This window comes from Xenopus laevis, chromosome 8L (genome assembly GCF_017654675.1).
Source record: "Xenopus laevis strain J_2021 chromosome 8L, Xenopus_laevis_v10.1, whole genome shotgun sequence".
Taxonomy (NCBI): Eukaryota; Metazoa; Chordata; class Amphibia; order Anura; family Pipidae; genus Xenopus; species Xenopus laevis.
This window is the reverse complement of record NC_054385.1, coordinates 1321444-1339725: the sequence shown is the minus strand read 5'-3', so window position 1 is coordinate 1339725 and position 18282 is coordinate 1321444. Positions and strand designations below refer to the sequence as shown.

The 18282-nt window shown below is 45.2% G+C and overlaps 1 protein-coding gene across 4 annotated transcripts; it reads right to left on the bottom strand.

The window, feature by feature from the left end:
• Positions 1-496: 496 nt before the first annotated feature.
• Positions 497-17182, bottom strand: tor4a.L (torsin family 4, member A L homeolog). Of its 4 annotated transcripts, none has more exons than XM_018229215.2 (3): positions 17073-17182; positions 8570-8673; positions 497-1882 (listed from the first exon to the last, which is right to left on the bottom strand). In XM_018229215.2, exon 3 carries the CDS (start codon positions 1825-1827, stop codon positions 571-573), a length of 1257 nt encoding a protein of 418 aa, XP_018084704.1. In that variant the 5' UTR covers positions 1828-1882; positions 8570-8673; positions 17073-17182; the 3' UTR covers positions 497-570.
• Between the last annotated feature and the right edge of the window lie 1100 nt (positions 17183-18282).

Here is an 18282-nt window from a genome sequence, read left to right as displayed (position 1 = left end):
TGGTGCATGGAGTATCAACGAGTTTCCAGGGACCAGGTTACAGTTATACATATGGATCTTTCTATTCTTAATAGTTGATGCCTGTCCCAGCATTACCCGGCATGTGGGGTCCTCAGTGGTCCTTCCTTGCTGGGCCTAAGGCCTGGCAAATATTGAGGGGTGCTCTAAGATCCCAGAGACACTATTAATTGGACCTGTGGGTGTCTGTTTGGGCATCTGTGTACTTTAAATGCCAGGGCCTATTATAGATCTCCGTCAAGACCTGGTGGGCCTGTAGGTGGGGACATAAGTGCCGTAACCCCCTTTAGTGGAGAGGTTGTTGGCTCAGAACTTGTGAGCACCATAGCTTGTAGCATTTATCTGGTTATTTGTGAGCACTCAGGAGTGCAGAGGCTTAAAGGGAAACCTCACATACCCATTAAGAACTTGTATAAAGTGTTGCACCCCAAAATCTTTTCCACTTTGTGGTAGGTCTACAGGAATGACACAAATTCAATCAAAGTGGAATATAACTTTATTATTTACAAGTATAACTAGGGCAGAACATGTTTGGTTTTGCCTGTATAACATTCATGTATACGGCTGTAGAAGATTGACCTTGGCCACAACCTGTTTGCACCCCGAGATGGAGAACTCCTGGTTTCCCTTAATGTAGTACCGGAGCTGCCCCGCTAGGCTCTCGATGTTACTATGGTCTGGATAAAAGCCTTCCCGTAGCAGTTCATCTAAGAAACAATCCAAAATGTGTCTTTTCTCCAAGAGGGTAAAAGGAACAATCTCAGCAACGTCCCAGAGCGAGTGATGTTTCCGGAGGGAGCTGAGCACAATCTGGTGGAGTTCCTGGGGAAGGTTGAAGAAGTCGTTGGAAACATTCTGCAGAACAAACTTGGTGATCTCGTGGCCCCCGATATTGCTGATAAGGATATACACGACGTTCAGATACTCGTTACTTTGATTGAGTTGGAAGTAACTGTGCAACACGTCCAATAGTGCCACGGGCATGGCCTCTACCTCATCGAATAAAAACACAGGGATCTTCTCCTCAATCTCAGCCCTGGAGATCATCTGGGATATCATAGCAGACACCTCCGCTTGGCACTGTATGACATCACTCTCATTGGGGCAGTTGTGATTGGTGTAATATTGAAGAACAAAATCGTTATCCACAACCGAACGGAAATGTTTGGCCAACAATCGGCCTGTGTGGCTCTTGCCGACCCCACTGGGCCCGTTAAATGAAAGAACTAAAGGCTTGTTGTGATAATGTGTGGCTAGATAATCCTTCAAGTGGTCCATTAATTTCTCAATGGCTCTTGTTTGCCCAAACACCTCCCTCTGCAAAGTCTTTTCCAGTCCATCTAAATCATATTTCTGAAGGTTATCGTCCAAGTTCTCGATGGCGTTGAAGATCTGAAAGCAAACGATCCCTACGAAGAGTAGAAGACAACGCTTGGCCTTGCTCTTCTGCTCAACGGGGAGACACTTTCTAACGTTGCCGGGGTACAGAACGTGCCTCGACTTGTTGCGATTCCTTTTGCGGATTTGGCTAGTCAATGCCAGTTTCTCCAACGTGGGCGTGTCAAAATTAAAATACTGCTGTTTTTCATAGGTGGACGACTTAAATAAGGAGGCCCTGTCCATGGAAATCTGACGGCGTAAAGACGCCTTGGCGCTGTCCAAAGAACGTTCTCCGGTCAGGTCCACCTGGAGACGGCTCTTTTTCATCGTCCGGATCTTTCTGCGAATTCGTATGACCGCCCGAACGGGGGAGGATACCAAGGAGATCCCATGGGGGGGCACAGGGGCTTGTGATTCACTTTCTTCCATTGCAATGGCGTCAGGAAACCATCAGAAGTTACTTATGGCTGAGACGCAGAATCCTCTGAAAAACAGAAATTTCATGTAAAAATAATACCGTTATTTCATTAAAATGGTTTCTTCCCCTTTAAGACTGTACTAAGAGCAATGGAACTGCAGGGGGTGTATATAAATATACAATTGCATCGTATGGGAGTGGGACTCGACACAACTGCTGACCCCTCTCATAGACACAGTGAGATCCTCGTTCTATGGGGAACAGGGGTTAGTTAATAGAAACACAGGAAGGAAGGAAGGAAGGAAGGAAGGAAGGACGGAGGGAAGGAGGGAGGGAGGAAAGAAGGAGGAAGGAGGAAGGAAGGAAGGAAGGAAGGAAGGAAGGAGGGAGGGAGGGAGGAAAGAAGGAGGAAGGAGGAAGGAAGGAAGGAAGGAAGGAGGGAGGGAGGGAAGGAAAGAAGGAGGAAGGAAAGAAGGAGGAAGGAAGGAAGGAAGGAAGGAAGGAAGGAAGGGAGGGAGGGAGGGAGGGAGGGAGGGAAGGAAGGAAGGAAGGAAGGAGGAAGGAAGGAAGGAAGGAAGGAAGGAAGGAAGGAAGGAAGGAAGGAAGGAAAGAGGGAGGGAGGGAAGGAAGGAAAGACAGAAGGAAGTGGGGAAGGAAGGAGCCCTCCGTGCTTCATTCACTAACTATGCTCCCTACTATATTTTATGGCCACCCTGAGAAAAGTGGGGAGAGTATTTCACTTTACCTTGGAAGTGCAAAGCATTATGGCAGCTCTCAAAATGATGGCTAAAAAATATGCCGAGCGATATGAGATCATTGCCCCTTTAAGATATAAAGAAATGTATCTCTTATACACCTGCCTGGGATAAGATAAGAAAGGAGTGGATTTTGGCTGCAGTTGCTAACAGGTGGCTGACCCTAGCAACTGCCAAGTGCTTTAAATGGAAGTAATATAATAAGTGAGGTTGAAAGTAAATATATATATATATATAAAACCGGCCTGTTAGTCTGGCAAATGAATGCAAAGGAAAAATAATAAAGATGCAGCTGAATAATAAAACAGCAGAGTGAATACACGGGGTCACTGACCATAGTGACCATAGAAGGCCAGTCCTTCACAAGCCCATGTAATAAATACGCCCAACTGCAGAGCTGCTACTTACAGTCTATAGTTCTAGTCAATATACGTCATGTGAGGAGAGTTATTTACACGTGGGATATAATACTTAACGTTCAGTGTGAGAGGTGCAAATGTTGCCCTTCTGATTGGTACAGTGGGACTGAGTATCACAGCGTATAATAATAATCTCATATCAGAAGGTGGAACCTGGGCTTTAAGTATTTGCTTTCTACCCCCTGTAACAGGTGACTATTGGCAGATACACAATCTGCTCATCTGCTCAGACCTGCGCTGTGCGGCTGCTCCATGTAACCACTACTCTGTCCATACAAGTGCCAAAGGGGAGGCCATATAGGGACTAATGTAAGTGACTCATCCAGACGACTGAGAGAGAAATATAAAGGGAAAGCTAAAGAATTGTGCCATTTCTATGCCTATAAATATAGAGAATAGATTGGGCTCCCAGTGGAGGGATAATTCCTACCTGTGACTCTCGGCTCTTTCCAGCCCAACTCTGACCAATGATACGACTTCTCTTGTCTGTCTGTCTGTGCGTCTGTCTGTCTGGTCTTTACGTGCTGAAAGGAAACAGTGTGTCCCCTCCCCTTGTCCCTCTTCCTTTTTATTTGCACTTCACTTCTGCTATTTCTCTCTCTCTTTTTTGCATCAGGCTCAGTTTACAGCTCATCAGAATAACCGTCACCCAATACATGTGTGTGTTGTATCATGTACAGTAGCGTGTGTTGTATCATGTACAGTAGCGTGTGTTATATCATGTACAGTAGCGTGTGTTGTATCATGTACAGTAGCGTGTGTTGTATCATGTACAGTAGCGTGTGTTGTATCATGTACAGTAGCGTGTGTTGTATCATGTACAGTAGCGTGTGTTGTATCATGTACAGTAGCGTGTGTTATATCATGTACAGTAGCGTGTGTTATATCATGTACAGTAGCGTGTGTTATATCATGTACAGTAGCGTGTGTTGTATCATGTACAGTAGCGTGTGTTATATCATGTACAGTAGCGTGTGTTATATCATGTTCAGTAGCGTGTGTTGTATCATGTACAGTAGCGTGTGTTATATCATGTACAGTAGCGTGTGTTGTATCATGTACAGTAGCATGTGTTATATCATGTACAGTAGCGTGTGTTGTATCATGTACAGTAGCGTGTGTTATATCATGTACAGTAGCGTGTGTTATATCATGTACAGTAGCGTGTGTTGTATCATGTACAGTAGCGTGTGTTATATCATGTACAGTAGCGTGTGTTATATCATGTACAGTAGCGTGTGTTGTATCATGTACAGTAGCGTGTGTTATATCATGTACAGTAGCGTGTGTTGTATCATGTCCAGTAGCGTGTGTTGTATCATGTACAGTAGCGTGTGTTATATCATGTACAGTAGCGTGTGTTGTATCATGTACAGTAGCGTGTGTTGTATCATGTACAGTAGCGTGTGTTGTATCATGTACATAAGGAAAGAGCAGCAAGTATATTTATATTAATTGGTTGTGACAAATCACATGTGAATTGGGACATGTCAGCTGACTTGTACCCGCAGTTTGTGCCAGTGTATGTGGCTAGTATTACAGTGAGATGGGCACGAGTATCCTGGGCCAGCTGGGCTCCATTCTGTGTCTCTCACTAAACAGGTTTGTGAGTCACAAAGTACAAGTCATCAGGTTTCAGGTTGTCACTTTGTGTAACTGGATCACATTGGGCCTGGAGCAGATCTCGCAGTAAAGCAACTCTCTGCCCTTATGTTTTGCCTCCAGCACCTCCTTTACCATAAAGCAAAGTCTCCCGCTCTCTGCCCTTATGTTTTGCCTCCAGCACCTCCTTTACCATAAAGCAAAGTCTCCCACTCTCTGCCCTTATGTTTTGCCTCCAGCACCTCATTTACCATAAAGCAAAGTCTCCCACTCTCTGCCCTTATGTTTTGCCTCCAGCACCTCCTTTACCATAAAGCAAAGTCTCCCGCTCTCTGCCCTTATGTTTTGCCTCCAGCACCTCCTTTACCATAAAGCAAAGTCTCCCGCTCTCTGCCCTTATGTTTTGCGCTCCAGCACCCATTTACCATAAGCAAAGTCTCCCACTCTCTTGCCCTTACTGTTTTGCCTCCAGCACCTCTTTACCATAAGCAAGTCTCCCGCTCCTCTGCCGCTGTATGTTTTGCCTCCAGCACCTCCCTTTACCCATAAAGCAAAGTCTCCCCGTCTTCTGCCCTTTATGTTTTTGCCTCCAGCACCTCATTTACCATAAAGCAAAGTCTCCCGCTCTCTGCCCTTATGTTTTGCCTCCACACCTCCTTTACCATAAAGCAAAAGTCTCCCCGCTCTCTGCCCTTATGTTTCCTCCAGCACCTCATTTACCATAAAGCAAACTTCTCCCGCCTCTCTGCCTTAGTTTGCCTCCAGCACCTCCTTTACCAATAGCAAACTCTCCCACTCTCTGCCCTTATGTTTTGCCTCCAGCACCTCCTTTACCAAAGCAAATCTCCCGCATCTCTGCCCTTAGTTTTGCCTCCAGCACCTTCATTTACCATAAAGCAAAGTCTCCCGCTCTCTGCCCTTATGTTTTGCCTCCAGCACCTCATTTACCATAAAGCAAAGTCTCCCGCTCTCTGCCCTTATGTTTTGCCTCCAGCACCTCATTTACCATAAAGCAAAGTCTCCCACTCTCTGCCCTTATGTTTTGCCTCCAGCACCTCCTTTACCATAAAGCAAAGTCTCCCGCTCTCTGCCCTTATGTTTTGCCTTTAGTCGCAGGGAGTTGTGGCTCCGTAGTTGTAACATTTGGCTGAAGCTGTAAATCTGAATTGGGGAAGAGACAATGAAAGTGAATCTATTGGAGCCTTTAACCCACTCACACTTGTGTCACATGTCAGGGGGTCCCGTTATTCTGTTAAATAACTGCATTAAACATGGTGATTCCTGGGGATCCTTCACAGAGGGGTGCACAGCCCAGGGAAGCTATTGGGGTGTTACTGGCACACGTCCAACTCCTTTGCTGACACTGGGAGGAGAGCAGCCCCAGACCAGGAAGCAGTAACACTCTAATCTCTGAATATCAGTGAATTCAAAGGTTCTTTACAAAGAACAGATATTCATCCCCATTTCAAAGGTGGCCTTGTTACAAGCCAGTGTATTCATTAGCCAAACAGGCTTATTTTATATGTTTAAATAATAAAAGTGATGGCTGACATCTCTCACTATCTCTCACTATCTCTATCATCTCTCGCTATCATCTCTCACTATCTCTATCATCTCTCACTATCTCTATCATCTCTCACCATCTCTATCATCTCTCACTATCATCTCTCACTATCATCTCTCACTATCTCTATCATCTCTCACCATCTCTATCATCTCTCACTATCTCTATCATCTCTCACTATCTCTGTCATCTCTCACTATCATCTCTCACTATCATCTCTCACTATCTCTATCATCTCTCACTATCTCTATCATCTCTCACTATCTCTATCATCTCTCACTATCATCTCTCACTATCATCTCTCACTATCTCTATCATCTCTCGCTATCATCTCTCACTATCATCTCTCACTATCTCTATCATCTCTCACTATCTCTATCATCTCTATCACTATCTCTATCATCTCTATCACTATCATCTCTCACTATCATCTCTCACTATCATCTCTCACTATCTCTATCATCTCTATCACTACTATCTCTATCATCTCTATCACTATCATCTCTCACTATCCCTAAGTGTGACACTTTGGCTTCCTGTTTCTTTACATTTCATAATCACATATTTTTATAAGGCCCCAATGTCAAGGCCTCTCTCTCTATATTTATACCCCCTAGACTAGACCCTATAAACACGTCTCTCTCTGTCCCTTCTCAGTGTGCGGGAGTTGCCATATTGACTAACATTGCACATCTGAGAGACAATATGGAGCACTTACTTAGGCCCCACTTCACTCTCTCTGTTTCTAGGGGTCGGCTGAGAGTCTGCTCATTGCCTGGATGTTTGTGTCTGACTGAAGGTGCTTAGAGGAGAAGATGGGAGGTTTAAAGGGCAAGTATATGACACATTTGCCGGCTCATTCGCAATGATTTGTGCCTGCGCTCCCTTCTAAAACCCAATTGATTTGGTGGGTCAAGTAGAATTAGTTGCAAGGGGCTTTAATACCCTTATGGGACCCAGGGAAGCCCTCGTACAGGAACAGCAGAACTATAGCCCAGCGAGTATTACATGCAGCTTATATCTCTCAGCTTAAGGTTTATATATATATATATATACTGTATATACGGGGGGAGACTGACCCTGAGGGGGATTCCATGGTCACTTGATGAAGCTCAGCTCATGTCCATACAATACAGTGATGGATATTCCTGGACACAATTTGTTTTTCCTAATGACTTCCCCTTTGTCTGCTCATATTGCCCGTGGCATGTTGTGGGCAGGTTCATGTCACCACACCAGGCTCTGGGTTACTGCAGATTTCTTCTTCTCTAATGCTCTCATTGGCTGCCTCTGAGGGTTCAGTGCCCTGATTGGCTGCACATTGGCCTGTGAGTGTTTTAACACTGTGATTACAGGTCAATTTAAACTTGTAAAGACTTGTGCATATTCCAGTGCTCTGATTGGCTACAGGTCGAGCAGGAATGTCTCTGGTACAAGCTTTGCTGCACTGTAGTAAAAAATGCATATTTCTCAGTGACTGCAATTCAACCAAATGCATTTACTGCGCTGCTGCGCCGACGTGTGACTCGTACGGTCACTTTACTGAAAGGGTTAATATTGGAAGAAATGTGAAAGAACTGAGTGTAATGATATGAACTGAAATATTCCACCTGGCAGGGAAATTCAGCCGACAAATATCTCTCTGATCCTCTGTCTGACTTGGGAGCCCCCCCTCTGAGGAGTTTACACTTGCCCCCCAGCACCTCCCTGTAGTGACATTATCACACTCTACACACACACACACTCTACACACACTCTACACACACACACACTCTACACACACATACACACACACACACACTCTACACACACACACACATACACACACACACACTCTACACACACACACACACACTCTACACACACATACACACACACACACACACACTCTACACACACACACACTCTACACACACACACTCTACACACACACATACATACACTCTACACACACATACACACACACACACACTCTACACACACACACTCTACACACACACACACACACTCTACACACAAACACACACACACACACATATCTGATAGCTGCACTTTATTCACTTTCATTTCCTAAATTCACAACTGTATCTACATTCATGTATAACACTGCCCCCCTGCACTACACTATATACACACAATAGTGAAACACAAGCAGGTAGTTGTATTGCCCCCCCCCTTACACTAATATTCACAATAGTGAAACACACACACTGCCAATTGTATTGCCCCCCTTACACTAATATATATATGTGTGTAAAACACAAGCAGACAGTTGTATTGCCCCCCCTACACTAGGACATACAGTTGTATTAAGTGTCAGCTGAAATGTTGTACAAGTAAGTGAAGGCGGCTGTGGGTGGGGGGGTCTGGGGGTCCCAGCAGGGGGTTGGGGGGGATTATGGAGGTGACTCACCAGGAGGTGCTGCTGTGGATCCTCAAGGTGTTTCTGGGTGCTAATTCCATGGGTCCCGGGCTGGAGAGGCGGGTGCTGCTGTGCAGGTCTGTCCCTGGGGGCTGCTGGGAAATCAGAAGAAAACTCTAAGTACATCACCTCCCCCTTGTACAATAATGAAGTCCTGTCACACACTCAGCCCCAGCCCCCAAAAGAATGTGAGTCTGAAAGTGCAGGAAAGAGAGATTTAATGGTGCAATGCACACGCCCCCCCCATACCTGTCTGTCACTTCCCTATACCTGTGTGTGTGTGTGTCACAGTGTGTGTGTATATAAATGTATATATAAATGTGTGTGTGTATCACAGTGTGTGTGTGTGTATATAAATGTGTATATAAATGTGTGTGTGTATCACAGTGTGTGAGTGTGTGTATATAAATGTGTATATAAATGTGTGTGTGTATCACAGTGTGTGAGTGTGTGTATATAAATGTGTATATAAATGTGTGTGTGTATCACAGTGTGTGAGTGTGTTATATAAATGTATGTGTGTGTATCACAGTGTGTGTGTGTGTGTGTATATAAATGTGTATATAAATTGTGTGTGTGTGTGTTGTGTGTGATATAAATGTGTATATAAATGTGTGATGTATCACAGTGTGTGTGTGTGTGTGTATATAAATGTGTATATAAATGTGTGTGTGTATCACAGTGTGTGTGTGTGTGTGTATATAAATGTGTATATAAATGTGTGTGTGTATCACAGTGTGTGTGTGTGTGTGTATATAAATGTGTATATAAATGTGTGTGTGTATCACAGTGTGAGTGTGTGTATATAAATGTGTGTATAAATGTGTGTATCACAGTGGGACCACCCTAGTGAAGTTCCCCAGAGACAAGGAGTGACACTTGAATAACTCACACACAGGCTGTAGCCTCAGCAAGTTATCAGCACAAGTACAGGGAAGGGGTCCCTATAATGTGTAAATAAATAGTAATAATAATAATACACTGTCCATAACTACACAATGTCCCACCTCTGCTCCCTTCTTATTGCACCTTTGTGTCTCCTACTGAAATGAACATTAACACTGAGAGGCTGTAGGACGAGGGAGATCAGGGGGGCTCTGTGCCCCCCATCTATTGGCCAATATTATTCCATAAACTGACGTGGGTCCAGGGAGATCAGAATTAAATCAGATATTTCAGATCAGATATTTCCACTTTACATTCAAGTCTCCTAAATGATTTGTGTTAGAAGTGAGTCCATATTATTCATTGGAGCACAATACATAACTAGTGTATCAGACCTATGTATATATTTATTATATACAAACCACTGTCTCTATAATGCCGTGGCCTCACTTTACTTTCTTCTCACCCTGAGTCTCACTCAGTCCTTACTTTATTCCACTGCTGCAAATCATGGGGAGCAGTATTTCTACAGTGCAAAGCTGCTATTGGGAGGACTTTGTGTCTGTGAATATAGTGAATTATCTGAGGTGCAGGTTGGGCGGGAGGTTAAGAGTTAAGAGCACGTAACATAAACTCACGTCAGTCGGGGGGGGGGGGGAGAGAAAGGTCGGGGGTTCATATAAACACCATTCCCTGGCCAAAAAAGACACAGCGTTTCCTCAATCAAGGGGGGCCACATTGGGGATCAGCTGAGAAGATACATGTCCATCCCCCTCCCTCTATTCCTCTTATAAAGGTCCAGTAAAGGGTATAAAGGTCAGACCTGTAGACTAGAATGGCTACTAGCCTAGGAAGTCCTCTTATAAAGGTCCAGTTAAGGCTATAAAGGTCAGACCTGTAGACTAGAATGGCTACTAGCCTAGGAAGTCCTCTTATAAAGGTCCAGTTAAGGCTGTAAAGGTCAGACCTGTAGACTAGAATGGCTACTAGCCTAGGAAGTCCTCTTATAAAGGTCCACTTGCTGGTGCCGTGATATAGGCCTCTGATTGACTAATATTGAAGAGCCCAATAACAGCCTGGTGGCCCTCTGGCCTCTTGGTGTCTCTAATGATTCAGCCTGGTTCCATTTCTCCACTTCTTGTTCCCAAGCATTCTTCAACCCTCCATCGATATTGGCTCCCACCTTCTCCCATCACAGGCACCCATCTGTCATATGGACATTACAGGTTTCTCAACCTTGAATATGGAAAGTCAACTGGTCTTTCTTTCTGAAATGTCCTCTTCATTGATTCCTTGGGTTGGTCTCTCCTGGTGGGTTCAGCAATTTTCAGTCCAGGAACCAGTGGCAGTTGGTGGGTCATTACAGAAGCGGGTGTTCCAGATGGTCTTTGTTTATCCAGTTTTAATCTATTGCAGAACAATAGTGAGCTCAGAATGTGCATCAATATTGTCCCATAGCGGTTGGCTTGACCGAGCTCTTGGTGGGACCAGTGATAATGACTACGTCTCTCATAGTCACGGTGGACGTCAAGTTTGATTCTTCTTTCATCTTATTGGGCAGCTGGAGATCAATAGACTTGGCCTATGGGCCTGAGGGCTCTTTGTATACGAGTGTGGCCCAAAGTCATCTGGATTTGCTCTTGTTACTATTGGTTTCATATCAGAGTTCATAAGTCACATTGTCCAATCAGAACTTTAGGTACAGTGGCCCCACCATAGGGAATATGATATTTAAGCTGTAGTTGATACCTGTTCTGAGTTCTATACAAATTATTAGATGGTGGCACCAAAGCTGAGTCTTATGGAGAACATGATGGCGATGAAATAAGGGGGTGCCACATTGGGGATGAGCTGAGAATCTACATGTCCATCCCCCCAGTATTCCACCATCGTGGCTTTGGGCAGGTGAGCTGACGTGGAGACAAGTTGTTCAGTGTGTTATTAGTGTCACACCCCATGTTGTTCATTGTTCTTGCTCAGCCTTTGTGCCGCCGGGCAAGTTAAAAGGCCAGACACGCCGGTTCCCCGGGCCATTAACTCATTAAAGTTGTTTTTGTCTGAAGCAGAATAAGGAGCCCAGGTTTATATTCAGTGGGACTATTATATTATGGGACTCGATCATGTGACACCCGTAGTGAGTTCCACTATTTACTGAATCACATTGATAAATAAACTGGACGAGGCTGATTCACAGTCTGGAAAGTCACACTCAGGCCTCACATGAGTCAATATTTAGCCACAGATTAAAGGCCACACTAACAAAGGCAACACACATGGGAAACACTTCATTGTGGCCACTATGCTACTGAGGGGGGCACAACCCCTTAATAAAAACCAACTTTGGGCAGTAATTCTATAGAACAGTCACTGGGCCCAGAATATAAACACAAGAATTCCTTGGAACACCAGCGACCCCCTTTATATTCATGTTTATTTCCCCTTTTCATACACATCTGTCTGTAGATCAGAAACCACACCCCTCAAAATACAAATCTCTGACCCCTAATGCTCTTCAGAGTGATCCCTGCAGCAGCTCCACAGATAAGTCACATGAGGTGCAGCAGTTTGGGCAGATTGGAGCGACGCGAGGAGACGCCACTTCTATTGTTTGCTTAAAGCTATAGCGACACGGATTAGCAGAGGGGCCCTCCCCTGGATATTAGTTTGGGGCAGGTCACTAGAGTCAGTATTGTCTTTGGTCTCCTGGTAAATATTCCTTTAATGGAAACCAGTGACACCCAGTAGATTATCACTTATGTATTATAAGAGATAACGTACCCCCTACTTTAAATGATAAGGATATTAGAAGTCACTGAGGGGTTGTTCTGTGACCATATAAAGACACAAGGCTGCAGGCTGAGTTATACAGGGAACTCTGAGTATCACTCATGTATTATAAGGGATAATGTACCCCCTACTGTAAATGATAAGGATATTAGAAGTCACTGAGGGTTGTTTCTGTGAACCATATAAAGGTACAAGGCTGCAGGCTGAGTTATACAGGGAACTCTGAGTATCACTCATGTATTATAAGGGATAATGTACCCCCTACTGTAAATGATAAGGTATTAGAAGTCACTGAGGGTTGTTCTGTGACCATATAAAGACACAAGGCTGCAGGCTGAGTTATACAGGGAACTCTGAGTATCACTTATGTATTATAAGGGATAATGTACCCCCTACTGTAAATGATAAGGATATTAGAAGTCACTGAGGGGTTGTTCTGTGACCATATAAAGGTACAAGGCTGCAGGCTGAGTTATACAGGGAACTCTGAGTATCACTCATGTATTATAAGGGATAATGTACCCCCTACTGTAAATGATAAGGATATTAGAAGTCACTGAGGGGTTGTGCTGTGACCATATAAAGACACAAGGCTGCAGGCTGAGTTATACAGGGAACTCTGAGTATCACTCATGTATTATAAGGGATAATGTACCCTCTACTGTAAATGATAAGGATATTAGAAGTCACTGAGGGGTTGTTCTGTGACCATATAAAGGCACAAGGCTGCAGGCTGAGTTATACAGGGAACTCTGAGTATCACTCATGTATTATAAGGGATAATGTACCCCCTACTGTAAATGATAAGGATATTAGAAGTCACTGAGGGGTTGTTCTGTGACCATATAAAGACACAAGGCTGCAGGCTGAGTTATACAGGGAACTCTGAGTATCACTCATGTATTATTAGGGATAATATACCCCCTACTGTAAATGATAAGGATATTAGAAGTTATAAAGAAGTTGATTAAACTCAAAGGCCCATGTATAGTGTAGGTATCTGGGGGGCAGTGTCAGGCTTTGCTCAGGTTTTGGTTTCCTCCGCAGCCGAGTGATAGTGAATAAGAATAAGAAGCTCGTGCAATTGCTGAATTTCCAAGTAAAAAAGTGAAATTCTAACCATTTCGGGGAATTCCCATAACAAAGTCCGTTCTGTATCTGATCCGAGGTCCCAGCGCTGGTGCCGAATATCAATTAGTGACGTTACACACAGAACAGGGTGCTGGGAGTTGGCCGAGTGCAGCACTTAACCCTTTATAAGTGTTTGGATAGAGAATAATGGAATGTGCAGATACTTAACTTAGATTGTAAGCTCTTTGGGGCAGTGTGTATATTTGTATTTATTTGTCTGATGAATATAAATGTGCAGCTCTGTATAAATGAACAATATTTAGTCTCATGGCTGTAGAGCAGTGGCGCCCCCCAGTGGATGGGACTTTCTCACAGTTGCCCATTGGTGCTATTGCCACTCTCTCTCTATAGCAGCAGCACAAGTCTGGGGCCGAGTACTGGATACAGGGGGTTGGGATGGAATAAAGGGGTCCCTAGGGGGGCAATTACATATGCGTCAGCCGACCCCCAGCACTTTATTCAGGATTTGGAATAAGGACAAGGAATTTCTGTTATTTTTATATAAACAATTTGCTTCGTCCCTTGTATAAAGGCTCAGAGTTCCCTCCCCTCCTGAGGAACCTACAGGCTTTACAGTGATCCTGGGGGGGGGGGCCCGGCCGCACGTAGGAAAGTGACAGGGGTCAGACATGAGCGGGGGGGGGGGGCTACTCGTGTGTCTCTAGTACAGACTCTTAGTCACAAAGTCCAAGTGGAATGAGCCCCCCAGTGACGCACAATGGGCCCCCCTCATGTCACTCACCTGTGAGTGTGGCCAACGTGCAAATAAAATGTCAGCCTTTCACCACTGCTGCACTCACACTCACTGCTGCACTCACACACTAACACTCACTCACTGCTGCACTCACACTCACCCCTGCACTCACACTCACTGCTGCACTCACACTCACTCACTGCTGCACTCACACTCACTGCTGCACTCACCCACGGGTGCACTCACATGCACTCACTGCTGCACTCACACTCACTCACTCACTGCACTCACTGCTGCACTCACACTCACTGCTGCACTCACCCACTGCTGCACTCACACTCACTGCTGCACTCACACTCACTCACTGCTGCACTCACACTCACTGCTGCACTCACCCACGGGTGCACTCACATGCACTCACTGCTGCACTCACACTCACTCACTCACTGCACTCACTGCTGCACTCACACTCACTGCTGCACTCACCCACTGCTGCACACACACTCACTGCTGCACTCATTGCACTCACTCACTGCTGCACTCACACTCACTCACTGCTGCACTCAAACTCACTCACTGCTGCACTCACACACACTCACTGCTGCACTCATATGCACTCACTGCTGCACTCACATGCACTCACTGCTGCACTCACACTCACTCACTGCTGCACTCACACTCACTCACTGCTGCACTCACACTCACTGCTGCACTCACACTCACTCACTGCTGCACTCACACTCACTGCTGCACTCACACTCACTCACTGCTGCACTCTGGTCTATCATGAGTCACTGAGGGTCTGTAAAGTGGAAACACAACATCCCCCCCCCACTGGGCTTCCTGCCAGACACACACACACCTAGTGGCAATTCAGTTGGTTGTGCCATGGAAGGGAATTGGGTTGGTTCCACCACAGGGAATCACTGGGCGCAGAGGAGGATTGTACTTCCCCAGTCTGATCCGTACCCCACTGTAACCTGCAATGGGCGCCCCAAATCCACCCAACCAGCGGTTTCCATATGTTTCAGGTCAAGCTCCACATCGGTATTGAGTATTACATTGTTGCATTAGTTTGGGAAGTGAATAAGAAGCTGTTCCGCCATGTTTCTTCTCCTTCATCTCAACTTCTGCTCCCGGTTCCTCCATATAAATCGGTGCCGGGCGGGTTGGATGGTCACTGACAGTTTTGGACTCGAGGGGCTTCTGTAAGATGATATTAACAGTCAATATTTAGTGGACCGGGGGCTGTTTGGGATTCTGTGTACCGGAAATGCCAGGGCCTATTTGAACTTCCAGTCCAGACCTGGAACTGAATTTGCACTGGGCCATATGGTTAGTGGCCAGAGAGCAGCGGCTTTTCCCAGGGATCCCTGTGGTCTTGGTAATTCCTTGTAGAGACTTTCCATCCTTCTTGGTCATGTTCCTACACAGTCTGGAGTATTGCCTGTCTGTTCCACTTCAATAGCTGATTGGTTGCTTCAAGCTTATTATTCGGAGCTTATTGGCTAATGGGATGGTCCCGGGCAGGTAAATAAAGGGAGGGCGGGAGCACATGAGCCTGAAAGGTTCCCCATGAACAATTTAGTCCCATATGTTCCCTGTATGAGACCAACTACAGTTCTATCATGTGCACCTGAGTAGCCCTGGCAGCCAATGTCAGAGCCAGCTTTAGATTGTAAGCTCTTGCACTTCCACTTCATGGCCTTGTGAGTGTTACTAAATGCTCAGTGTCGCTGTATGAATAAATGATGATGGAGCAGAGCTGGGGGGACGTGTTGTATGTGACGAGTGTGTAATTGGGACGAGTGTGCAACTACATGCCAGTGCGCATGAGAGTGTGTGCGAGCGAGTATGTGTGAGTGAGTGTGTGAGTAAGTGTGTGAGTGTGCGAATGTGTGAGTGTAAGTGAGTGTGTGTGATTGAGTGTGCGAGTGAGTGTGCAACCACATGCAAGTGTGTGAGTGTGTGTGAGTGTATGTATGAGTGAGTGTGTGTAAGTGTGTGAGTGAGTGTGTGTGAGTGTATGTATGAGTGTGTGTGAGTGTATACGTGAGTGTGAGTGAGTGTATGTATGAGTGAGTGTGAGTGAGTGTGTGAGTGTATGTATGAGTGTGTGTGTGAGAGTGTGCAAGTGTGTGAGTGAGTGTGAGTGAGTGTGTGAGTTAGTGTGAGTGAGTGTTTGTGAGTGAGTGTGTAAGTGAGAGTGTGAGTGAGTGTGTAAGTGGTGTGAGTGAGTGTGTAAGTGTGAGTGAGTGTGTGAGTGTGCAAGTGTGAGTGAGTGTGAGAGTGTGAGTAGACAACAGCTTTTCCACTTTTATACGATTGTTGTTATTGTTGCTGGGACACCCCCAGTCTAGTTGGGACATTTCCAGACAATGGGAATTCTTGGCAGGAGCAACTCACCCCCTTCCCAGTCTCACTGGTCCCAAGACTGGAAAATTCAGGATTCAGCTGATCATTTCATAAGGATTTTATTAAGGGAAGAGGGACGGGCCCTGCGTCAGGGGCTGCTGGGAAATATGGAGGTGCAACAAACACCCCTGTCTGATGGGAATGATGTGATCTCTGTACAGCGCTGGGGAATATGTCAGCTCCATATCATAAAGATCTACATACGTCATTTATTTGGCTCAGAAACTCTCTGCTTTTATAGGAGCCTTTGTGCCCAATTCCTAATTGTCCTAAACTGCCAGAAGCATATGTTGTGTCTGTACTAATGAAGCACCTCCTGTCCCACCCTGATACCCCGATACCCTGATACCCCGATACCCTGATACCCCGATACCCCTCCTACGGCCACTATCAGACCTGGACTGGGAATCAGAATAGGCCCTGACATTTCACATACACACAGGCCAAATATATATATATAGTGTCTGACTTACAGCAGCCCCATTAGCCACATATTGCCAGTCTCAGCCTGGCTACTACCCCCACCCAGACTTGCAGCAAATACAAAGAATCTGAGCTGGAGGGGAAATTGTATTCACTTACCCAGGGAACTTCCTGTCTGACCATGGGAAGGAGAGCAGCCCAGGTGTAGTAATTACAGAGAACCAGAGCTTTGTACTGGGGGAGGAGACTGGATTCACTTCAAGGGGAGGGGTTGTTCTGTGACCATATAAAGGCACAAGGCTGCAGGCTGAGTTATACAGGGAACTCTGAGTATCACTCATGTATTATAAGGGATAATGTACCCCCTACTGTAAATGATAAGGATATTAGAAGTCACTGAGGGGTTGTTCTGTGACCATATAAAGGCACAAGGCTGCAGGCTGAGTTATACAGGGAACTCTGAGTATCACTCATGTATTATAAGGGATAATGTACCCCCTACTGTAAATGATAAGGATATTAGAAGTCACTGAGGGGTTGTTCTGTGACCATAGAAAGGGCACAAGGCTGCAGGCTGAGTTATACAGGGAACTCTGAGTATCACTCATGTATTATAAGGGATAATGTACCCCCTACTGTAAATGATAAGGATATTAGAAGTCACTGAGGGGTTGTTCTGTGACCATATAAAGGCACAAGGCTGCAGGCTGAGTTATACAGGGAACTCTGAGTATCACTCATGTATTATAAGGATAATGTACCCCCTACTGTAAATGATAAGGATATTAGAAGTCACTGAGGGGTTGTTCTGTGACCATATAAAGGCACAAGGATGCAGGCTGAGTTATACAGGGAACTCTGAGTATCACTCATGTATTATAAGGGATAATGTACCCCCTACTGTAAATGATAAGGATATTAGAAGTCACTGAGGGTTGTTCTGTGACCATATAAAGGCACAAGGCTGCAGGCTGAGTTATACAGGGAACTCTGAGTATCACTCATGTATTATAAGGGATAATGTACCCCCTACTGTAAATGATAAGGATATTAGAAGTCACTGAGGGGTTGTTCTGTGACCATATAAAGGCACAAGGCTGCAGGCTGAGTTATACAGGGAACTCTGAGTATCACTCATGTATTATAAGGGATAATGTACCCCCTACTGTAAATGATAAGGATATTAGAAGTCACTGAGGGGTTGTTCTGTGACCATATAAAGGCACAAGGCTGGGTGCATAATGTAGGATAGGTGAGGGTGTGGCTGCTGTACAGATATTGCACCTTTTAGCAGGAATGTTATTGTGCATATAGTCTGTGTGTGTTACCTGTTTGTGGCCACTGGAGGGCAGTGCTGTCCAACATAAAA